The sequence below is a fragment of the Podarcis bocagei genome, assembly GCF_964188305.1.
Source record: "Podarcis bocagei genome assembly, chromosome: 2".
Classification (NCBI taxonomy): Eukaryota; Metazoa; Chordata; class Lepidosauria; order Squamata; family Lacertidae; genus Podarcis; species Podarcis bocagei.
The window spans coordinates 117,096,605-117,121,863 of record NC_138126.1 but is presented as its reverse complement, the minus strand read 5'-3'; the positions used below and the strand labels follow the sequence as shown (position 1 = coordinate 117,121,863).

General features: G+C 47.9%; 1 protein-coding gene across 3 annotated transcripts in view; it reads left to right on the top strand.

Moving 5' to 3' along the window:
- The first annotated feature begins 2,159 nt into the window (after positions 1–2,159).
- DIP2B (disco interacting protein 2 homolog B) overlaps positions 2,160–25,259 on the top strand; it is a 196,378-nt gene continuing 173,278 nt past the window's right edge. For 2 of the 3 annotated variants that reach the window (XM_081181251.1, XM_081181250.1), the window contains exon 1: positions 2,160–2,571. In XM_081181251.1, coding sequence (XP_081037377.1) covers positions 2,469–2,571 — 103 coding nt within the window. In that variant the 5' untranslated portion in view covers positions 2,160–2,468. The remainder of the gene's footprint in view (positions 2,572–25,259) is intronic. The other variant, XM_081181252.1, reaches the window with a different exon arrangement.

Below are 25,259 nucleotides of genomic sequence, written 5' to 3'. Positions count from 1 at the left end.
GCATTGCCAGAAGCGACCTTGACTTCCAGTCAGGTTTCTTGTATGCATGTCAGCATTGAGCATGCTGGCTAGAAGGCTGGATCCTGTAGCTGTCGGATGGCCACAGAGTATGAGAGTGCCTGTGGACGTGACCAAGCCAGTGTAGACATCGCTGCAACAGAAGTGTGAACATTCTGGGAATGTGGGCTTGGGAGAGCACATCTTTTTTCCCCAACTGTACTCCCATGTGATGCTCCAAATCTCCTTGACTTTGCATGTATTGAAGATGTTGAGGCGTCACTTCAAGGAGATCAACATGCCCCCGACTCACTTCCATAAAGCAACATGCAAGGCAGACCTTTCATCTTAATATTGGTCATTAGCAATCCCGGGGCTAAAACAAACTTGAGCTACGCTTGTGGGGTGACCCACTTCAGTGCTTCTAGAGCCCAGACCCTCCAAGTGTCCCTATTTTCCAGGGACTGTTCTGGATTTACAGAAGCCTTCCTGGATTCTGATTTAATCGTGGAATGTCCCGCTTTTCTTCATGACACCCCTATTTTCATCAAATAAATATTGGAGGGTATGGAGTCATGCGATCCTCGAGTCAAGGAGATAACTAGACAACCTTTCAAAGCCATCTGAAGGCAGCCCTGTATAGTGAAGTCTTCTCATGTTTAGTGTTTTAGGTTTTATATACAGTGGTACCTTGGGTTACATACGCTTCAGGTTACAGACTCCGCTAACCCAGAAATAGTGCTTCAGGTTAAGAACTTGGCTTCAGGATGAGAACAGAAACCATGCTCCGGTGGCGCAGCGGCAGCAGGAGGCCCCATTAGCTAAAGTGGTGTTTCAGGTTAAGAACAGTTTCAGGTTAAGAACGGACCTCCAGAATGAATTAAGTACTTAACCCAAGGTACCACTGTAGAGTGGTACCTCAGTTTAAGAACAGTCCTGTTTACGAACAATTTGGTTTACAAACTCTGCAAAAATGGTAGTAGTGTCCCGGTTTGAGAACTTTACCTCGGTCTAAGAATGGAATCCAAAGGTGCTGGTGGCAGGAAGCCTCATTAGGGAAAGCTTGCCTCTGTTCAAGAACAGTTTCGGTTTAAGAACGGACTTCCGGAATGGATTAAGTTCGTAAACCAAGGTACCACTGTACGTTGGAAGCTGCCCAGAGTGGCTAGAGCAACCCAGTCAGATGTGCGGGGTATTATTAGTTAGTGCTTTTTTTCAGGGCTTACTCAAGGGTACACAGTAAAAAGCTAAAGGGACCATTAGATCCAGTTGTGACCGACTCTGGGGTTGCAGTGCTCATCTCGCTTTATTGGCCAAGGGAACCGGCGTACGGCTTCCAGGTTATGTGGCCAGCATGATTAAGCCGCTTCTCGCGAACCAGAGCAGCGCACGGAAACACCGTTTACCTTCCCGGCAGAGCGGTACCTATTTATCTACTTGTACTTTGATGTGCTTTTGAACTGCTAGGTGGGCAGGAGCTGGGACCAAGCAACGGGAGCTCACCCTGTCGTGGGGATTCGAACCACCGACGGCAAGTCCTAGGCTCTGTGGTTTAACCCACAGCGCCACCCGCATCTACTTTTTGTTGCTGTTAAAAAGTTTGGCTCTTACTGTAACCACTTCATGGTGATTAACAGCACCCATTTTTCTAGAAAAAAGCTCCTCCTCCTCTTCCTAGTGCTTTTTCTATTTTTTGTTGTTGTTACAGTAGGAGCCAAACTTTTTAACAACTTGTATTTTTCTAGAAAAATGCATTTCTTGAATAGGACGTCCTTATTTTCATTGGAGAAATGTTGGAGGCATAGGACCCATCTTATGGGGGCTCTGGGGACTTTGACGCCCCCCACAAAATATATGAAGGGGTCCGACTGACCACCCCCTGAAAAACAAGTTGATGGCATTCCCATTGAAACTTTGCGCTGCGTCACGTGGGCGATGGTACCCCAATATTTTACATCAAGTTGGGAGAATATGGAAGCTTCTGGAAATGCCTCACAAGCGCCATACCAATGCTAAGCGCTTTCTTCAAAAGGGAAGTATGGCCCGAGCGAACGCCGTGCGTTTGTCCGAGGCGGCCAGCGGAGGTCGCCCGCGGCCTAGCTAGCCGTGGCGCCTTCGACGGCTAGGCCTAGCCCTGCCTGAGGCGGCGCTCGTTCGGTTCGCGCGGTGGCGGCGCCGCTGCTGCTGCTGCCGGAGCCCGGGCTGGGCCTGCCCGCCTCCCGCCTTTCCCATGTGACCTAGCCGGGGCTCAGCTCGGCTGCGGGGAAGAGGACGAGGCGGCGGCGCTCGGAGGCGAAGCGCTCGGAGGAGGAGGAGAGCGGAGGAGGAGGAGGATCACGGCCATGGCGGCGGGCGCCGTTGCTTGGCGCGGCGGGATCCGGAGCCCTCAGCGCTGAGGGGAGGAAGGAGGAGGAGCCGCCGCCGCTGCTGCCGCCGCCGCCGCCGGAGTCGGCCACTTTTCCCTCCCCATCATGGCTGAGCCGCCAGGCGGTAACGGCGCCGTGTCTCCGCCGGCCAGCTTGCCCCGGGAGGTCCGCGAGCAGCTCGCCGAGCTGGAGCTGGAGCTCTCGGAAGGTGAGCCTCTTCTTTCCAGGGCGGGAACGGAGAGAGGGCGAAAGGGGATCGGAGCCCTTCTCCCCTTCCCTTCCCTTCTCACTCCTGGCACCTTTCCATCGATCGCCCCCTGTTTGGCTTAGCAGAGGGCATTTCCCCCCTTCGGTTTTGGGGGCAGTGATGGTGGTGGTGGCGGAGGAGGAGGAAGGAGAAGAGGGCCGTTTCTCTCCTTTTCCTAATCCTGCGCTCTTTGCAACCTCCCGTTTCCCCCTTCTCTAGATAATGGCGTTTTCTTCCTCGTTTAGGGTTAGCATGGAGCTGTTAGAGAGTGTGCAAACGAGCCTTTGGGTTTCTTAATTCTTCTTAAGTGTGTGCGTGCGTGTGCTTTTCATTTTTTTTATTGGCTTTCAACTACAATCCAATAATAATAGCCTCGTTGTAGCAATACCAGTTTATAATACAATTATTATTATTATTATTATCAGTAGTTCAAATATCGAATTTTATCATTTAGATAAGGTGGTCCCCCCCCACGTGCTAGAATTGATGGCTTGGTTATTTGCTATATTTCTGCATTCCAAAATGTTACTAGTTTCCATACATTCTGGTCATCATAATAATCCCTTATACAACAACTGCAATATTAATAACTTCTGTTTGTGTTGACACAATAAATGATTTATAAAATTGCAAGTGAGGAACTCAAACTATATCTTTGGCCTTCCTATATGTGGCAATTATTCTGTCTATGGTGTTTCTTACTGTTGTGCTTCCCATTTTCTGCTCCTTTTCTTTATTTCTCTCTCTGTGTGTGTGTGTGTGTGTGTGTGAGAGAGAGAGAGAGATTTCCATTTTTTGCTCATTTACTTCTGCTCCTTTGCCTTCCCTTAGTCTGTATTAATTTTCCGAAGGCACACAAGAGATTTCCTCCTCCTTCATTCCCTTCCCTTCCCCCCATCCACACTCACATGCCCCCTGTGTGACTTCATTGTGAGTTGAAGCTTGCACCTTAGCACTTACATTGTTAAGTTCTCTTTGCAGTCCCTTTGCCACTGTTAGTCAGTGGAAATGGGTAGGCCGCTACCTCATTGCCACCTTGCTCATACTGTAATCCGTTGGGGTGCAGAAGCGTCTCTGAATCTTCCCTGGCTTGTGGTAGATGCTGGTCTTGGTGACATCTGCAAATGCACAAAGCTAAACATTGTATTGAGCTGTGGGGGTTCCCTGTAGCCCGTTGCTCAGCCTTATAGCATGTATGGGTTGTTGCTGCACTTTATGTACTTCTCCTTGGTTGTTTAAAACAGTGTTTCCCAACCACTGTTCCGCGGCACACTAGTGTGCCGCGAGATGTTGCCTGGTGTGCCGCGAGATGTTGCCTGGAGGGAGGCGGGCGAGTCGGGCGGCGAGAGGCGGGGCGGCGGCGGCGAGGAGAGGCCGCCCAGCGCGGGGCTCTCGCCGTCTGCCTGCCTGGCTGCCTGCGAGCTCGGCGGGCAGCGCCTCCGTCCGCAGCGCCCGCCTCGCGGCTCTCATTCCCTGCCCCTGCCAAAGCTCACCCAGCCAAGCCGCGCTCTCCTTCCTGCCTCGCTTTGCTGCCTCCCCCCCCCCCACCCCCAAAGCTTGGAGGTTCCCCGGCAAGGGGGAGGGAAAAAATTGAAACTTACACTTTTGTGCGTCCCTCCCGGTGTGACGCTGCGCGCTGACGTCACGGGGCTGTAATGGTGGTGTGCCTCGAGATTTTTTTCATCAAACAAGTGTGCCTTTGCCCAAAAAAGGTTGGGAAACACTGGTTTAAAATACTGCATGCATTGTGCAAATGATACCCACGTTAGGGGTAGGGTGGGCATCCCTTCTGACTCCTCAGCAGTGTGCCTGTCAGTGAGCATCACTGAAGTGTGGGGAGAGTGTGACTGAGCTGATGGGGCTTGGATTCTCCATTTCTGGATCAGGTCCCCTCTGGATCCTTTATTGTAATATAAAATCCCTCACCCACCCTTCTGTTACACACTTATCTGTCATCTGGCCTTCTTCTGATTTGCTACTTTCCACCAAGCCTGACAGTTCAGTAGGTATGGGAAAAAAAATATGTGTTTGCTTAAAATACTTGTTTAGAAATATTTCCATGGCTCTGTCCTTTGAAAAGGGGCTACGAGAGCTGTCTTGGAGTAGTAAATCTCCCCTTTTTCAAATGCCCTTGGGTAGCTTGCTCTATGTATGAGTGAGAGAGAGCTCTAAGCCTTTCTTACAGTTCGAGGGAAGAGACTGACCTGATGCTCACTCTCTTCACCCCCTTCCCCCTTGCCCTTTATATCATGTAAATGTACCAATTTTAATGTGTTTCTGTAGATGGTTTCCTCTTCTGTTTAGTTCCCTGTCATCTTATGGGTTTTAATAGCTCCTTCAAGGAAAAAATCAACTGCTTTTTATGAGGTGTACATGTGGGTGAGGAGTCTCGGATAACAATGAGGGGTGGGGGGAGCATAATGTATTTTCCATGTGACCTGTGCAAGCTGTTTCATGCAGCTGTAATCAGTTAACAGAAAGTTCCTGTTTATGCTAAAAGCAAAACCTTAAATTGTGTTTGAGCCATAAATGGCACATTTCCTCTTTTCTTTTCTGTGGTTGCATTTTTTTTAGTCTCCATGTTGAGCTTTCTGCACACTGGCTGTTAAGCTATTGTCCTCAGTTTTCTTGAAAATGACGCCCATAGATGGTTTTTGCAGAACAGAAGACACTGTGTGTTGAAGTTGAGAGAAAAGGACTGACTCTGCATAGGGGGAGGAATAAGAGATGTCATTTTTACAGGGTATACATTCTCTCTTTCTGGTGTAACATTAGGGATTATGTCTACAGGGCATTTTTAGGGGGGGGGAATCAGTTGCCAGCCCCTTTTGTGTACATCCTTTGCTTTTTCATCATGAATGCATTGTGAGTTATTTCAGAAGAGGAATTATTTGTGAATTATCTTACTGGGGATAAGTTACTTGGGTTTGCAACCAAAGAGCTACATTGATTAGATCAAGGGCTTGTACTTGCCTAGTAGAATTTTTGATTTTCAGCAGCAGACATAACCAATGATATCATAAAAACTGCTTTTGTTTTGCTCCTTTGCATCTTTTTTGTCATTCATAATATGACTGCTTAAGGAAACACAAAGTGCACTTGCAAACACTGAAAAAAATGAATGGTTGTTTGAATCTTGGCCACAGAAACTTAAGAGATGAGCACTTGAAATGTCATATAGTGTATGGTGAGAATATGGTCTAGATGCCCTCATACCATAACATCTCTACTTCACGGTATATACCTACCTAACTGGAGTAATGAGATTAGTCAGTTGCCTGTCCTGCACTACAGACTAGTCAATTGTCTGTTCTGGATGTGGTTACACTTCCTCTGAAGGAGCAGACCAGTAGTTTGGGAGTACTTGTAATCACTAGTACAACAGTAACATCTATTACTGGCTAATTATGCTGCCTATATGCTTCTGGGCCAAATTTAAGATTTTTATTTTTTAGTTCAAAGCCTTATATATCAGATATCGTAGGTATTTCTATGTGAGTTACTCAGAAACCGAGCTCTATTTCTGTACAATTAATTTGCTCTTTACATGTAGAATCATATTCTCCACATGCTGGATCATGATTAGTAAAACCATGGGAGAATATTCCAAAATCCTGTTCTGCTCTGCTTTGTTAAGCAAGCCTTTTTCTGATCTGTAAACACACTGTATTAGTAAGTTTTTCTGGCAGAAGTTCTATGAATAGACAATTCAGAAGAAGTAGCATATTAATCTTTTAAAAGTGGCGTTGCCGTTCCTTTCATTGATCACTTTGGGGTTTTTACTCATTAAGAAATTAGTAGGAAATTTGTGTTATGTTAAGTCTTAGTTTAGGACCCTATTCATCAATGTACTTACCACAACAGGCTTCCATAAAGGTACTAACCCCCTTGGAGGCTTCAGGCCTTTAAAGGTCACTCTTAGCTACTTTGATATGTCACTTTGTAGCACACAAAATTTCTGGAGGGGATTTTAGTCCAGTTTCTAGGGAAGTTCATAAAAAAATGTAAGAGTATACCTTGTTATTACGTCTGCTGTTAAGTTTTGGTGAATGTTGATGATATGAAGAAATGACAGAGAATGTCCTCTTATGCCCTTTTGAGAGAATTGTAAATTGCTGAATTTACTGGCGCTTGTAACTGCTGGGAAGACATTTTTATATTTTCTGCAGCGTGTGTCATTTTACCCTAGGCTTAAAAAAACTCAACTATTTCTACACGGTTCAACCTATACTGTTCTATGTTTTTAGGAAATCCTGCATTGTTTATGCAGCATCTAAATCTGATACGCTTTGAAGCTGCAGATCACTGCAGTACTTTCTCAGCATTGCCCAGCAAGAATACTAATTTATTATGAAAATGTGTTTGTGTAGGGATGTGTGTGCATGTGCAAATAATGTTACCTGCATGCCTTGCATTTTAGTACATATTAGTACTTCTTGGACTGTCGCATTGACAGTCACATGCTGTTGGCTTGTGATAGGTTCAAAATCTATCCTGTTTGAGTGTACACTCGATTTGTTCTTTAACTCACATTAGGAGTATCTATATTTCAGTTTTAAGCCAGTCAAATAAAACAGTCCCTTTCCTTTTCCAGGAAGCTCTGGAAGGAGAGCTGGAGATTTCTACCACGGAATTTCAGCACCTCTAGCAAACTACAATTCCTAGGATTCTTTGAGGAAGCCATGATAGTTAAAGTGGTGCAAACCCACTTTGGGTGAAATCTAACAGGAACACCCCCCTCCAAAAAAAAATCATCCTGCAAAATCTGCTCAGGAGTATTGGGTCACCTTCTGGAGCAGATTTGGAGGGGGAGGGGAAGAGAAAGAGGAATCATATGGTACAAGCTCAATAAATATTTTGCACAGTAGGTTTGCATTAGATTTAACCACCAATAAGGGTCTTTTTCTGATTAGTTATTTATCAGTTACTGATGCCTATTTGGAGATGCTTTAACATGTATCTGGCCTCTGCTGTGTGAACTAAACACCTCTTGGTATCAGTGTAGGCAATGATGTATTTAAATTTCACAAGGAATAAATTGCCTTCTTCAATTTGTCATGTTATAAAAATGGTTGCAGATGAAAATACATTAATATGGCATAGATTTTTGTCCAGTGGCAGCCAGCTATTTAAGGACATCAGGGGGGTCCTGCTGGATCAGAGGCTTACCCAGTTCAGCATCATCTTCCCATGTTGGCCAACCAGATGCTAAGCAATTTTGGCTTAAAAGAAATGCCCATTTCATAACAAATGTTGATGCTCAGAACCCCTTCCATCCAATAAAAGGCAGCTCTGTGCCTGCCACTGAACCAATAAACCAAAAAATAACCCAAAAACTCATTGTGTGCGCGTGCATGCATGTTTCACCAATTGGGAGGGGTAGACAGCCTTGACAGAAACCAAACTGTCCAAGCTTGCAGCTATCACTACAACTTTTAAATAATGCACTGCAGAGGTGCCTACTTCTGAAGGAGATTGTGGGGGCCGATGTTGTGTGGCGCATGGTAGCAGGATGTTGGAGGAGCACATCTACGTTCTCTGCACTATGCATAATTTTATACACCTCTGTCATATCCACTTCTTGCCCCCCCCCAAAGCCTAATATCTTTTACTGTGAGGCCGTGTGGCCCCACTCCACTGGTGCTTTGAGCTATGCCACTTTTATCTATCATTGAAAATTGTTAGTTGAGATACAAATAGCCCAAATGAAAAATAATAAAAGGAGACAATATAATAGCACCCACCCCAGATGGAGGGTGGTAGGCCTGTGGTAGCAGGCTGTATCTCCAAGAAGTGCCTGGGATGTGGTACTGGTATAGAGATGACCACCCAGCACAATGTCCACTACAGGAGAAAAATGGTGGGTTACGTTCCATCTTCCTTCTGCGCAGATTAAAAGGAATATTTTCACCTAGTTTTGTCCCCAGTTACCTCCCTTTTTTTCCATGGTGAGGTAATTTGTTTGCTTTGTGGGTGTTCCCAGCTAGGACTTTGAATAGGCTATGATAGCAGCCACCTGCCTCTCATTTCATTTCTAAAAAGGAGAAGGGGTGCTAGACTGTGATGGGATTGTTAAAAAACAACAAAACTTCTAAGCTGTTCTCTTATCCGGAGATCCAGAAGTTTGGGAGTGAGGAAACTCTGGATCCCCAGCTGCTTTATATTTTTATCACAAGTGATTTGCTTGATCTTATGGGGACTAGATAGGTTTCTTTTTCCAGTTCTGTTAGAATTATTGGACCCAAATCAACATGGTTGAGGCCCTGTGTGCTTCTCCCCAACCACCCCAACTATTAAAAAATTGCTTGTAGCATACATATTTTTTAAATCCCAGACTGTCTATCTGTCCTTCTCATATGTGTTTGACCGGATTTCTGTTTATACATGCTGTGATAGCTGAAATTTGTGCCCTATTGAGGAAAAAATACTGGGTCCCATGTCCACAAAATATGAAGCCTAGTTAGACATGATGGCAGCAGGCCTGTGTTTCAGTACTCACTCATCACAGATTTTGTATGAAGCTGGGGAACGGAGCTGAAACTTTTCCCAATTTTCCCCAGCTGTTTTTGTCCCAAAGAGGCTCTCTGACGTAAAGCAACTTGCTGAGAGAAAAGCATTAGCAAGAGAGAGAGGCTGAGCTCACTCTGAACCTCCCACCCTACCCCAAAGTGCTTTTGTATTAGAGATTCCCCCTTCCCCCACATCCTTCTCTACTTCATTGGGAATTGCAGGACTTGAGTTGGCGCCTGGGGTCATTGGGAGTCTGCAAAGAACCGACTGTTTTGGTAATGCTAAATAGACGTCGTATGTGGTAAGCAAAAGACTCAAATGTCTTAAGTGAAAGGGTAATGAAAGTGGATGGGATTTATGCCCTCTTGCACTGTGGGTTAAACCACAGAGCCTAGGACTTGCCGATCAGAAGGTCGGTGGTTCGAATCCCCGCGACGGGGTGAGCTCCTGTTGCTTTGTCCCTGCTCCTGCCAACCTAGCAGTTCGAAAGCACGTCAAAGTGCAAGTAGATAAATAGGTACCGCTCCAGCGGGAAGGTAAACGGCGTTTCCGTGCGCTGCTCTGGTTTGGCAGAAGCGGCTTAGTCATGCTGGCCACATGACCTGGAAGCTGCACACCGGCTCCCTCGGCCAATATAGTGAGATGAGCGCTGCAACCCCAGTGTCGGTCATGACTGGACCTAACGGTCAGGGGTCCCTTTACCTTTACCTTTTAAACCTGTTTAGTAGGCACATTCACATGAGCAAAAGCTGGACATTGTTAAGTACTTCTGTAGACCTTACTTAGGATGCAGCGCTGTACCGTTAACATTTGTGTTAAGTACAGTGTGAGTCATGTGGCTGGTATCCTGTTGTTTTGGTTTGGGATTGCAATGCCTTGTAAATCCCCAATGACTGCAGAGGAAGCAGTAGTCCTAGTTGTCTTCTCTATAGGAGGAGAACCACATTGCCTTGGAGAGTGTTCTCTCAATGTGCCCATGAAAAGTGAGTTTTGGGGCTTCTTGGGTGCATGTTCTTCCATGAAGCAGGATAGGCATCTCTGCTGCACCTGTTGCTCCAACAGCTTTATTTGAGACCTGTTAATGGTTTGCAACACATGACGATAAGCATTTTAAAAATGTTTTGCTAATTTTGTTTGCTACTTTTGTGATATTGGCTGCTGTTTTCCTTCTGAGCGTATTCTCCCTTTGTGGTTCCTTTTCTCCTCCCTGTAACTTTAGCACCCAGTAATACTAACAGTGAGAAATGCTTTGTATTTTCTGGTTTGTTTTTAACAAGCTAATGTCTTTAACCTTGTGTGCACAGTATTGATTCCCCCCCCTTCTTTGTTTTCCCTTCCAGTTCAGTTAAGAATGAGACAGGTTTCATGTTTCTGCTTTCCTCTCAGCCAGCATCTGAAATGTAGTGTTGGCAACCACTCTGGGATGCCTCACCTGAAATAGAGAAATAAAATAAAAATAAAACCAGTATTTCCCTCAACTAGAGCCAGGGCTTTTTCGGCTGTGGCTCCAACCTGGTGGAACGCTCTGTCACAAGAGACAAGGGCCCTCCAGGACTTGACATCTTTCCGCAGGGCCTGCAAGACAGAGCTGTTCCACCAGGCCTTTGGTCAGGGCGCAGCCTGACTCCCTCCTTTGGCAATCTTTACAATACTTTAGTTTATGGTTGCCATCAATTTTGATTTTAATTAATTCTTTGATGTTTTATAATGTTGCACTATTTTAGTGTTGTTAGCCGCCCTGAGCCCGGCTTTGGCTGGGGAGGGCGGGATATAAATAAAATTTATTATTATTATTATTATTATTATTATTGTGTTGTGCTCCTTGGGTCCAGTCAGTATCAACTACAAAACATTATTAGTTGTAGAATATGCCACTGCCAGAGCTGTATGTACTCTCTGCTAAACAAATTAACAATCTCCATTCAGGAGAAATACTGCACTTGTGGGGGAAACTAAACTGTACAGGCTGTATAAATTATGTAAATCTGCATAATTTATTTTATTGTGCATAATTCTCATTTTCAGACCATTGACAGGCAAAGCACAATGCAGGGCAATATAAAAAAGGTAGAAAGCAAAAGGCAATACAACCATGCCCCAGTCTCTGGTGCAATGCTACTCATATTTACTGGGAAGTAAGTACCACTGCATTCAATTAGTTTATTTCCATGTAAGTGTGACTAGGATTGCAGTCTCAGTTTGGCATCTCTCTGGCTTCTGAGATTTTAGTTGGCATTGTCCATACATTTTCTCTAAGCATATCTACACATCTCTAAGGACTGGAAAGTTTAAGAATAAATAAATGTGAGCTGATACTCTTAAGAATCTGAATTCTGCATCCAGTCCCATATTTTGTGGGTTTTGCAGAATGTGGCCCTACACAGAGAGCTGTCCTGAGCGAGATTAGAATATGTCCAGTTTCATTTTCTCTCATAACTATACTGGCCACTTTGGTGTAGTAGCCAATCTGAAGGGTGATTTTATAAAGCACAGTGTCCTTAACCTGTCCTGACACCATGTGAAGTCAGAAAAGTGTTACCTTCTTTGGCAAAGTATTTGGTGCAGGTCCAAGCAGAAATCAGCCTCCTCCCAGGCCACACTCCTTTTTCTGGAGCGGCCTAATAACAAGAGGGGAATGTGTTATATGTTCCTAACATTTCTGAAGCCAGTATGTTTCCCCCTCATTATGTAGTGTGTTTCTTTTCGAAAGGTGAATTGACTTTTAGCTTTAGGATGCTTGTTGGCTTTACACCTAGTGGCAGGAAAGGAGTCTGCTAGATTTACAACATGTAAATCATGGGTAGGCAAACTAAGGCCCAGGGGCTGGATCTGGCCCAATCGCCTTCTAAATCCGGCCTGCGGACTGTCCGGGAATCAGCGTGTTTTTATATGAGTAGCATGTGTCCTTTTATTTAAAAAGCATCTCTGGGTGATTTGTGGGGCCTGCCTGGTGTTTTTACGAATGTGTACTTTTATTTAAAATGCATCTCTGGGTTATTTGTGGGGCATAGGAATTTGTTCATTCCTCCCCCCCCCCATATAGTCTGGCCCCCCACAAGGTCTGAGGGACAGTGGACCGGCCCCTGCTGAAAAAGTTTGCCGACCCCTGCTGCAAATGCTTGCTGGGATTAAAACATGAAATTTATTACAGTCAGAGACCAGCTTGAGAAACACAAATGGAGCTACAATCCCAATAGCAAGACAAACATATTCAGTAGGAAGCTGTCTTCAGGTATGGCTGTGCATGCATGTAATTGGTATCCAGGTGGAACTGTTGCATAGTGAGCTGCATCCCAAGGGAAGTTGTTATCACAGCACATCTAAAGGCCACTTCCAACTTTGTCTTGAAGTCTTACGAGCCTTCCTGTACTGAAGATCACCCTAGGAGGAGTTTATATGCACGGTTTCGTTAAAAAAAGAAATAAATTCATTTTTCAAATATCAAACAATGCAATACAAAGGTAAAAGGAGTGCTTTGGTCAGTTCCAGTAAAAACGTTATATACATAGTCACTTAGGAAATTGTCAAGTACATCCTAGGCTGCTCCTGAATTGTTGGTGCTGTGAATGTTTCCCAGATGTGAACATGTTATCATTTTTTTTTCAGAATGGGAATTGCTTTGTAGTGACCTTATGGTGACTTCAGCTTATAATGTGAAACTGAACTTAATGTGAAAGGGCATGTACATGGAGGGGGGGAAAGGGTGTTTTTTAAAAGTGTGTATGCCGGTGTTTATTGAGTTATTTGGGTGGAATAAAGTCGGAATGGTGATTAAAGTGTTTCTGCTGAAAACAGCATCTTCATATTGTCTCCCCCCTCCTCTTCCCTGTAAGGCATGTAGTTAAGGAAACATGGGACACTGATGTCATGCCATAAATTTCATTGCTTCCGCTTCACTTTTTATTGGCGGATGTCAGGGAACTGCCATCAGAGCATCAGGTGGTGGAGGGACTCAGGCAGGATGAAAGAGACTCAACTGCTGAAGCAGGGACCAGCAGGGGGAGGAGTGGGTCTCTGAGGGAATGCGAGCAGGAGGGAGGGCTCAGGGAGGCTTCCAGCGAAAACAGTGGGGAGGTATCGGAGTCTCCCATAGGGAGACCCATACCTCGCAGGAAACTGTCACGCCGTGAGTCCAGGAGACGCGTTTCCGTTAAGGAACTTCTTTGTTGGAAACGCTTCCGCAGACAGCCACTGTCGGACACTACTAGTGACTAGAGCAGACATGTCTGAGGAGCTCCGTCACACACGGAGGTTTGTGGGGGCGCACAAACTCTGAGGGAGCACGTTTTCACGCACAAGCAGCTAATCAAACCCTCACAGCAGTCCGACAGTCTTTGTACGCTGCCTGTGCAAGAGAAGGCATCATGAGCGAACCAACCGGAACCGGAGGAGCAGGGGCTGGAGCTGGTCCAAGCTTGGAAGATAGATACCGAGCGTTGGAGGTTCAACTGGCCCTGCAGACGGCGAGGCTGGAGGAGAGAAGGGCTCAGGATGCAGACAAGAAGGGGAGAGCCACTCAATTCCCCAGAAAGGTACCAGGATTGGTGCAGAAATTTGGGGGGGACCCCAAGGACTACCATGCTTTTAGGACAGAGATGCAATATGCCCTTAATGTGCAGTTCGATGAGTTCCCTGATGAGGAATCGCGAGTTGCTTTTGTAATTGGGCATCTTGAGAAAGGGGCTAGAGACTGGGTGCGACCCCTAATGGCAACGCACAATGACATACTAAAGGACACAATGAAGTTCTTTCGTGCAATGGATATCATGTTTTCCAGCGATATTGAGGAAGGGGTGGTGCGCAGACAGCTAATGGCTTGTAAGCAGGGGAGTCGATCTGTCCGTGAATATTGGACTGAGTTTACCATGCTGATTCACAGACTGAGTTGGGATTTATCGGCGGCACCCGTTCAAATGCTATTTGAAGAAGGTCTTTCTTCGGGGGTGAAAGACGAGCTGGCACGGAGCCCCAGGGCGGAGTCTATGGATCAGCTGACCAAATCTGCGCTGACCATAGGAGCGCGGCAGGAGGCAAGAGCCTTGGAGAGGCGGGAAGGGAGAGGGGAACGTTGGAAGGAGTTCCGCATTCCAGACATTCCTGAGCCAGCTTTCCCGCCGGCAGAGCCGATGGAAATCGGAACAGCGCGCGCGCGCGCATTTTCAAAAACCAGCGAGGGAGCTAAGAAGGAGGGAAAGGGCCCCCGGAAATGCTATCTCTGCCAACAGCCAGGCCACTTTGCCAGAGTCTGCCCCCAGAGGAAGGAATGGCAAGGGATGGTGGGAGCTGTTGAGGGGGGAGAAGAAGGGGGAGCGGAGCAGGTAAAAGCCAACGCCTGGTTGCCACAATTGGGGCACTGCAGCCAGGCCAAAGAGCAGTGAAAGTGCCCGTGCCAGAAGCTCCTCGACCTGCTCTAGTGATTGAAGTGTCGCTAGAGCTGCAGAATGGGCACCCCCTAAAAATAAAGGCGCTATTGGACTCAGGCAGCTCCTGCAATTTTATGAGCAAGGAGTTTGTTGCTGAACACCAGATACAGACCATCCCTTTAAGCAACCCCCTGCAGGTGACCACGATTGATGGCAGGGAGTTGTTGGGAGGAGGAGTCCGCTTGCAGACTGTCCCAATGATAATGAGGGTGGCAAGGCACACAGAACTGATAGCGTTTAATGTGGCCACCCTGGGAGGCGCTCCCATTATTTTGGGAATGAGCTGGCTAGCTCTACATGATCCGCTGGTTGGCTGGCATCAAAGAGTGGTGTCCTTTGGTTCAGCACATTGCCTAGAACACTGCAAAGGGGAGAAGGGTTCAGTAGGGGCCCAAGCCACCCTAGCAGGGACTGAAGTAATGGGAAAGGTGAAGGTACCACCACAGTATGCAGATCTCAGCGACGTGTTCAGCGAGAAGGAAGCTGACCAACTACCACCTCATAGACCCTTTGATTGTCAGATCAATTTACTCCCTGGAGCACAGCTTCCCGTGGGCAAGTTGTATGCCATGTCAGACAGGGAGATGCAGGAGTTGCGAGGGTTCATTGACAAGAACCTGAAGAGAGGCTTCATCAGAGAGTCCAAAGCAGCAGGGGGGAGCCCAGTGTTCTTTGTGGACAAAAAAAATGCGGACAAGCCGAGACTTGTATGTGATTTTAGGCGGCTGAATGCAGTGACTGAACCGGTGGCGTTCCCTATGCCCAGAATTGATGATATTTTGACCATGGTGAGGAAGGGAAAGATTTTCACAAAGCTGGATCTAAGGGGGGCGTACAACCTGATACGCATAAGGAAAGGGGATGAATGGAAAACCACCATGTTTACCCCTTTGGGGGCGTTTGAATACCTCGTTATGCCATTTGGATTACAAGCAGGCTCCGCGTGTTTTCAATCTTTTATGAACCACGTGCTGGGCCCTTTGCTCTACAAGAATTGCGTTGCCTTTCTAGATGATGTGTTGGTGTATTCTGAGAATGAGGAGCAACATGTGAGAGACGTCAGAGAAGTGTTGAGCAGACTGCAAGCCAACAGGCTGTGGGTCAAACTGGAGAAGTGTCGGTTCCATACCAAGGAGGTGGAATTCCTGGGGTACCGCCTGTCAGACAAGGGATTGGCCATGGATCCCGGCAAGGTACAGGCAGTGCTGGAATGGAAAACACCCAAAACCAAGAAGGATGTGCAGAGGTTCCTAGGGTTTGGAAACTTTTATCGTAAGTTCATCCGCAACTTCGCCCATCTGACGGCGCCCATCACTGACTGTCTCAGCAGTAAGAAGAAGTTTGTATGGACGGCGGAGGCGGGGCGAGCGTTTGAGGAACTGAAAAGGGCCTTCGCCTCTGAAGAACAACTTCTGCATGTGGATTTACGAAAGAAGCTAAGGGTTGAAACAGACGCATCTGACAGAGCCATAGGGGCGGTGCTTCTTCTGCAGCCGGGGAAGGAGGAGTCGGAGTGGCGTCCGTGTGCCTTCTTCTCGCGGAAGCTGAACAAATCCGAGAGGAACTACACGGTGTACGACCGAGAACTGCTTGCTATTCATGAGGCGTTCCGGAGATGGAGGCATCTGCTAGTTGGTGCACAACATAAAGTGCAAGTGTGCACGGACCATAAAAATCTAGAGTACTGGAGAACGGCGCGAGTGCTCAACCAAAGGCAGTTGAGATGGGCCCAAGAGTTCTCCAAATTTAACTTTGAGATTTGTTATGTGCCAGGCCCAGAGAATGTTAGGGCGGACGCTCTCTCACGCAAGCCTGAATATTTGGAGGGGGAGGGAGCACCCGAAGAAACCCATATCATTCCAGAGGACCGCTGGGTGTGTGGGGCGACTTTGGTGGGGCAAAGGGAATTGGTAGAGGGTACGGTGCAGGATGCATACGCCCAGGGGAAACTCAGGGATCTCAGAGGGGAGGAAGACAAACCCGGTGGTTTTGAGGAGAGAAATGGGGCATTGTATTATAAGGGAGCGTTATATATACCTGAAGGGGAATTGAGGGAGAAAGTACTCAAGCAGCTGCACGATAGCCCCACAGCAGGGCACTTTGGGCAACACAAAACCATGTGGCTGGTTACCAGGGAATTTTGGTGGCCCAAGGTCAGGGAAGATGTGCGGGAGTATGTGAGAGGGTGTGAACAATGCCAAAGAGCCAAGGGGGAGAGGCAGGCGCCGGCTGGTTTATTAGAACCACTGCCCACACCTGAGAGACCGTGGGAAGCAGTGGCAATAGATTTCATGACTGATCTGCCAAGGTCTAGAGGGAAAACAGCCATCATGGTTGTAGTAGACCTGTTAACTAAAATGGCCCACTTCATAGCCTGCTCACATGCGGTTACAGCAGAAGAAACCGCCAAATTGTTTGTAGAGAATGTGTTTAGGTTGCATGGCGCCCCCTTGAGGGTGGTTTCAGACCGAGGGAAACAATTTACTTCCAGGTTCTGGAGGAAGCTCATGAGCTTACTGCATGTAGAGGTTAATTTCTCGACGGCCCGTCATCCTGAAACCAACGGGCAGGCGGAAAGAGCAAATGGGGTTCTCCAACAATATTTGAGGTGTTATGTTAATGACAGAGAGAATGATTGGGTGGAGAAGCTGGCGTTGGCAGAATTTGCCTACAACAATGCAGAGAACGTGTCCACGGGGATGAGCCCCTTTTTGGCTAATCACGGGTGCCATCCCAGAGCCTTCCCAGGGGGGGAGGGGGAGAACTGGAGCGTTCCAGCTGCAGAACAGTTCGTGGAAGAAATGGAAGCGATCCATCGCCAGCTCCAACTCAACTTAAACAGGGCTAAGGAGGAATATAAGAGGCAAGCAGACAAAAACAGAAGGGAAGGTGAAAGCATCAGGGTGGGGGACCAGGTGTGGCTGTCAACCCAAGGGTTGCCATTCAAAGGAGGTTGTAAGAAATTAAGACCCAAAAGGCTGGGTCCGTTTGAAGTCATACAGCAGGTCAATCCAGTGGCTTTCAGGCTCCGGTTACCGAACCACATGAAGCTGCACCCAGTTTTTCACAGGTCGTTGCTGTCACCGTATAGAGGAGACAGTGAGGGGAGGGTCACTAGGGGACCAGCAATGGAGGAGAAGGAACACAGCTACCATGTAGCGGAGATCCTCGATTCCAGGTGGAAGGGAGATCAAGTAGAGTATTTGGTAATGTGGGAAGGGGAACCGGAGTCGGAAAACACCTGGGTTAGGGCAGAGGATGTCAATGACGAGGTTTTAATAGAGACTTTTCATCAGAGGTTCCCACGTAAACCTCAGCCTGTAGCGAGGTTCCGAAGGGAATACTTTGCCACCACCGACGAGGAAGAGGAGTTGGAGGGGTTCCCAGATTCGGAAGAGGAGGAGGATTCAGCTGGCCAGGACGACGATCGATGGAGAGAATTGTTCGAGACGTCAGAAGATGAGGAAGATTCGTTTCGGGGTTTTAGCCCTTCACCTCCCAGGGGGGAGGAATTGGGAGGGGGTGAGGGGGGCCCTGGAGGGGAGGTGGATGTCAGGGAACTGCCATCAGAGCATCAGGTGGTGGAGGGACTCAGGCAGGATGAAAGAGACTCAACTGCTGAAGCAGGGACCAGCAGGGGGAGGAGTGGGTCTCTGAGGGAATGCGAGCAGGAGGGAGGGCTCAGGGAGGCTTCCAGCGAAAACAGTGGGGAGGTATCGGAGTCTCCCATAGGGAGACCCATACCTCGCAGGAAACTGTCACGCCGTGAGTCCAGGAGACGCGTTTCCGTTAAGGAACTTCTTTGTTGGAAACGCTTCCGCAGACAGCCACTGTCGGACACTACTAGTGACTAGAGCAGACATGTCTGAGGAGCTCCGTCACACACGGAGGTTTGTGGGGGCGCACAAACTCTGAGGGAGCACGTTTTCACGCACAAGCAGCTAATCAAACCCTCACAGCTGCCACTGGGGTAAACTATATGGGAAAGCTAAGAAAGTGATGCTGCTGCTTGATGTATTTCCTTAACTAGAGAGATGAGACAGACACAGGCATTACACAGAAACTGACACAGAGTTCCGGTTTTCAACATCAGTCCCTTAACCAACATGACTTCTTATTTCAGCCATATCTGAGACAAACTGATGTCAATAACACCTTCAGATCTTCTCATAAGGAAAAAGTTGTGGTGCTTTGCATATCACGTGTGTTAAGTTCTTCTGTAATACGCTGCTTCCCTTTGCTTTCTCTCATGTATCTCCGACATGGTAGTTGGCTTACAGTAGTATCTAGCAGCCCTGATGCCCCTAAATGGGACAGTTTCCTAAGGTTAAAGAACATAAAGAAAACCCAAACCCTGAGAAGTAAGGTGCATTAAGTGAGAGAGAGAAGTGGGAAGCATCAAATCTCTATGGACAGCTCTACCAAGTCAGGAAGGACACTTTGGTGATGCTATCTCTGTAATTATAATGTGCTTGCATGCAGTACAGTCTGTAAGGTAATTTCCTCGTTCATAGGTGAGGCCTGCTTATGATAAGTACAGTTCTGTGACATGATCCAGCATGTTCCTTTCCCAGACACTTCATTTTACTCATGTAGACCTGGAATGCTCTAATACAGTACTGATGTGTTGAAATGAGGTACATCTCCTGGTCACTTGATAACCCTGGATTTTAAACATCCATCTAATCTAGGAAATCTTGCCTCTTGGTACGCTGTCTTTTAAGACAGTTTGCATGGGAGTCCTAAACCACACTTACTTGAGTTGCAGCAGTTTTGAGATTGAGCTTCTCTCAACAGGATTTGTGTGGCAAGTATAGGCGAGGCCAAGCTAACCCAAGTTTTCAGTGCCGTCATAGGTGTGTCTTCAAAAGGGTGCCATGAATATGTACAAGCTGCTGGCATTGTAGCCATTTTGTCTATTCAGTGAAGGGATAGGGAGCTCCTGTTTGTCATGGACCTTATGATAGGCATTACAGCAAAAGTTTATACAGCACAGTGGCTATAAGATTGTGTTGTGATCCAGAAAAACTGCTTCAAATCTCACCTCTTACATAAATTTGCTAGGTGACTTTGGAGTTAAACCTAGACATGTCTTTTGCCATGCCTTTGAATTCTGTTCTGGGAATTACCTTTCTCATTTTTTTAAACAACCCGGCTGTGTAATCTTCTGATATGGATTGGATCTCTGGTGTGTTTGACGTTTTCCTGCTAAATATCATCTCCACAGCTATTTTTAACAGCTAAAAAACACCACCACCACTATCACATTTGCTCTGTGCTGTGGTTCCATTCTTGTTTGGGGGCCCTGGGGGTGGGGGCTCATAGAGTTAAAAGAAAGAGGAGGGTCTCAAGCACAAGTTTCAAAGATGCAATTAACATAAGGCCCAGCTTAATTCTTCAGCAATCTATCTGCTATATGTAGAAAATAATACTGACCTACTCAATACGCCTGTAAAGGTTCCTGAATTAATTACATGCGAAGCTCTCTAGATGCTATGTGGGGTCAAATAACTGATAAATGTTAAGGGTTTTGCTCCCAAACCAAGTACAGTTAAATCTTGGTTCTCGAACGTAATCTGGTCCAGAAGCCCGTCCGGCTTCCGAAATGTTCAACAACCGAGGTGCGGCTTCCGATTGGTTGCAAGAGCTTCCTTCATTCAAGCGGAAGCCGCAGCGGACATTCGGCTTCTGAAAAACGTTTGGAAACCAGAGCATTTACTTCTGGGTTTTCAGTGTTCAGGAACCAAAACATTCCAAAATGGAGGCATTCGGGAACCGAGATTTGACTGTAAACCAGCTGACCCATTCTTGCCTGGTGTCCACCCCTAAAGTTGGCTAGTTCCCGCACAATCTACCAACTGATATTCAGGAATTCTTGTAATTGCTGGTCATTCCCTGCTACCATAATATAAATGCATAGCTCCATTATTGCTTTATTTTGGGAGTAGTGGCATTTCTAGCATAGTCTTTGTTGTTTTTCTCTACAGTGGTGCCTCGCAAGACGAAATTAATTCGTTCCGCAATTCTCTTCGTCTTGCGGGTTTTTCGTCTTGCGATGCACGGTTTCCCATAGGAATGCATTGAAAATCAATTAATGCGTTCCTAGGGAAACCACCTTCAGGCCAGGTCCGGGGATTTGGCGGGCGGCATTTTAAAATCGCCCCGGACAGCGGAGGACTTCTCCGCTGTCCGGGGCGATTTAAAAGCCCCTGGGAAGGCAGGCAGGGGGGAGCAAAGACTTTCGCCCCCTGCCCGCCTTCAGAAGGTGTTCCCACCCCCCCGCCCGGCTTCGCAGCAGCGCTACGAAGCCCGGCAGCTGGGGCAGCTGTTCCCGCCCCCCTCCCCCCTTCGGAACATCGTTCCGAAGTGGGGCGGCTGGGGCAGCTGTTCCCGCCCCACCTCCCCACTTCGGAACAGGGTTCCGAAGTGGGGCGGATGGGGCAGCTGTTCCCGCCCCACCTCCCCCCTTCGGAACATCGTTCCGAAGTGGGGCGGCTGGGGCAGCAGTTCCCGCCCCACCTCCCCACTTCGGAACATCGTTCCGAAGGGGGGCGGATGGGGCAGCTGTTCCCGCCCCACCTCCCCCCTTCGGAACATCGTTCCGAAGGGGGGCTGCTGGGGCAGCAGTTCCCGCCCCCCTCCCCCCTTCGGAACATCGTTCCGAAGGGGGGCGGCTGGGGCAGCTGTTCCCGCCCCCCCTCCCCCCTTGGAACATCGTTCCGAAGTGGGGCGGATGGGGCAGCTGTTCCCGCCCCCCCTCCCCCCTTCGGAACATCGTTCCGAAGTGGGGCGGATGGGGCAGCTGTTCCCGCCCCCCTCCCCCCTTCGGAACATCGTTCCGAAGTGGGGCGGATGGGGCAGCTGTTCCCGCCCCCCCTCCCCCCTTTGGAACATCGTTCCGAAGTGGGGCGGCTGGGGCAGCTGTTCCCGCCCCCCCCTCCCCACTTCGGAACATCGTTCCGAAGTGGGGCGGCTGGGGCAGCTGTTCCCGCCCCACCTCCCCACTTCGGAACATCGTTCCGAAGTGGGGCGGCTGGGGCAGCTGTTCCCGCCCCACCTCCCCCCTTCGGAACATCGTTCCGAGGTGGGGCGGATGGGGCAGCTGTTCCCGCCCCACCTCCCCCCTTCGGAACATCGTTCCGAAGTGGGGCGGCTGGGGCAGCTGTTCCCGCCCCACCTCCCCCCTTCGGAACATCGTTCCGAAGTGGGGCGGCTGGGGCAGCTGTTCCCGCCCCACCTCCCCCCTTCGGAACATCGTTCCGAAGGGGGGCGGCTGGGGCAGCAGTTCCCGCCCCCCCTCCCCCCTTCGGAACATCGTTCCGAAGTGGGGCGGCTGGGGCAGCTGTTCCCGCCCCACCTCCCCACTTCGGAACATCGTTCCGAAGTGGGGCGGCTGGGGCAGCTGTTCCCGCCCCCCTCCCCCCTTCGGAACATCGTTCCGAAGTGGGGCGGATGGGGCAGCTGTTCCTGCCCCCCCTCCCCCCTTCGGAACAGCGTTCCGAAGTGGGGCGGATGGGGCAGCTGTTCCCGCCCCCCCCTTCGGAACAGCGTTTTAAAATGCTGGGGGTCGGCAGCGAACGCTTTGCTCCTGCCCGCCAGCATTTTAAGATCGCCTGGGGCAGGCGGGGGGGAAGGCAGGCGGGGGGGAGCAAAGACTTTTGCCCCCCGCCGGCCTTCAGAAGAGGTCCTCTTCTGAAGGCCGGCTGTGGGCGAAAGTCTTTGCTCCCGACCGCCAGCATTTCCCTATGGGCTTTCGTCTTGCGATGCAAGCCCATAGGGAAATTCGTCTTGCGAAGCGCCTCCAAAACAGAAAACCCTTTCGTCTTGCGGGTTTTCCGTCTTGCGAGGCATTCGTCTTGCGGGGTACCACTGTATTTTTTTTAAAATGCTTATTTTCTGCTTATAAATGTTGGGGCTTCCCTAACTTTTTAAAAAGATAACAGGATGTGGCTTTCTATGCCGCACATACATTTTTAGAAAGGCCGTCAAGAAGACTGACTTACTGTCATAACCGACCTCCAAATACAGACAGCTGTGGTCTGGACTGTGTATGTGTACATCTATTATCCGGTTAAAACACCACTGCACCTGGCCCTTCTCAGTATTCTAGCTCTTTGGGGGTGAAATTATAAATAAATATGGGGGGAAATTGGTGAATGGGGTGGGGGAATAGAGAAATCCAACCATGAAAACTTCACTTTGGGAAAGCAAAGGAGTGCAGACTGAGATAGAGTATCCTACCCTGTCAATGTTAATTTTTAAAAGAAATGATCACAGGTCCATGGAGGAAGATAGAGAAAGGAAACAAGCCCCTTATATCTTTGATAGCATAATTTAGCCTTGAAGCAGGAGTCATATGTAGCAACATAAAATCAACAAGGGGAATCCTATTAATGGTGATGGTAGTAAACATACAACTCTGATGATCCTAGAGCAGTGATAGGAAAGCTGTGGACCTTTGGATATTGTTGAGCTGCAACAGCCATCATCCCTGATCAATGACCACGGTGGCTAGGATTAATAGAAGTTGTAGTTTTGCAACATCTGCAGGACCATTGTTTAGCCACCCCTGTCACAGAATGTGAAGGGCCAAACTAGATGTTAAATGAAACATTTACTGTTGCATAGAGTTACTAATGGGCTTGTCCTCCAGATTCAATATGGGCTGTGGGGAGTTTTTTGGTTTTTTTTAAAAAAAACCCAAAACCTTTCATCAAGTGTTGCAGTCCCAACAAGCCCCCCCCCCCCCGAATCTGCTGGTAGCCCTAACTTTTGTGTGTATACCATGACAGGAGAAGAAAGGACTAACTTTCCCCACAATCACAATGAACTCCCCCTCTCCCATACTTGCTATTTGCCATACACTTGGTAGCATACATTCATTTTTACTTCATTACCTAGTTCTCCAGGGCTGGAGAGGGAGGGTTGTTATGGTGTTGAGCCCTCGTGTCAGGCATGATATGAAAGAACAAAATGATAACCCATTTTAGGGGCAGAGGAATGATTCAGTGTTCCTAGACTAGGTCATAAATTTCCTTTACACCCCGCCCTTCAGCATGAATTCTCCAATCTGCCGTACAACTCCTACTGATGTAGGGAGTGGCTTTCTTCGAGAAGCAACTAGTTTGTGAGTAGTGCTCATTTATCCTCTGACTGCCACGCTGATCGGCAGTCCATGAATCGTGCGCTCCCTTTCTGAAACTCTACTGTGAAGCTCTGGTCATGCAGGGCTGGGAACCCCAAATGCTTCAAGGTAAGCTGCCCCACTTCCTTTCTCCTGCTTTTGGTTCTTTTGATTCTTTTGAAGCTTCGCTTGTCAATATCAAGCCTGCTTCCACTGCCATATATGATGAACAGCTTAACTACAACAAATGAAAGTGTATTGAAGGGATAGGGGAAACTTTTGAGTTTGATAAAACTGTGACTCCATAACCTTGTTCTGAAATAATACGCTGGGAGGAAAGATGTGTCAGTGGGGGCTTTTCTTTGCTTAGTAGTACAGTGGTATCTCGGGTTACATACGCTTCAGGTTACATATGCTTCAGGTTACAGACTCCGCTAACCCAGAAATAGTACCCCGGGTTAAGAACTTTGCTTCAGGATGAGAACAGAAATCGTGCTCCGGCGGTGTGGCAGCAGCGGGAGGCCCTATTAGCTAAAGTGGTGCTTCAGGTTAAGAACAGTTTCAGGTTAAGAATGGACCTCCGGAACGAATTAAGTACTTAACCCGAGGTACCACTGTATGTAGGTGTTCCTTTGTTCAAGGTCATTTGCTGTAACCTGACAGCATTTTTCATAAAAAAATTCCTTCCAGTAGCACCTTAGAGACCAACTAAGTTTGTTATTGGTATGAGCTTTCATGTGATGCCCACTTCTTCAGATACTTCTTCAGCATTTTTCATGTTGACCTCCCTCCTTCTTCACAAGGTGCTCAGAGTAAATTTTAAAAAGAATTATCTCTAGTCACACCACCAGACTTGGGCATTGATTTGCCCAGTGCTACCTTGTGAGGTTCATAGCTGTGTGAGGACTCAAACTTGACTTTCAAACATCCAGACACAACCAGTGCCCTACCCTGGTTCACACTCCCGTTGCTGGCAGGCTTCCCCTGAGCTTAACACTCCAGGTCATTGTTGCTTTGTGATTGCTTCATCATGTAGGAGTGAAGGTTCCTGTTTACTCTTCAGACTAAACATGAGCTAGCCTGTCTAGGTGACAGTGGTTGACTGTATTTCAGCAAGTGACTTCATTCCTTTTTGTTTATCCATGTGTCTTCACTAAAGAATCTGGATTGTGGTTGCTTGCCTGCCAGGGCAATTTATTGTGTTGGGAATCTTCAGAGAAGTAAGAGGTGGTGGCAGAATTTGTGCAGATGTTGGTGCGCTTGTGTGGGGAGCAGGAAGAGTTGTTCATTTTGTGAACAAAGAAGGGAGCACTAGAGCAGCCCTCTAACCGGGGAACCTGTAGCACAGAATGGTTGTGTGCTGCCACAATTGTGTGCAAAAGAAGCAGATTCTTATTTCTGCTAGATATGAAGCTCGTTGCAATAATCTAGATATTTTATTATGCCTGTATGACAAAAGGGTGTGTAGAAATATGTTTCTGATGGGAAGCACTACAGGAAAGCAGTGCCCTTGTAGTTTTGCCTAAGCATTTTCTGGAAGCTCAAGAGCAGCGCTCAAAATTTGCCAGACACATTTTGCACCTGGCTATAGG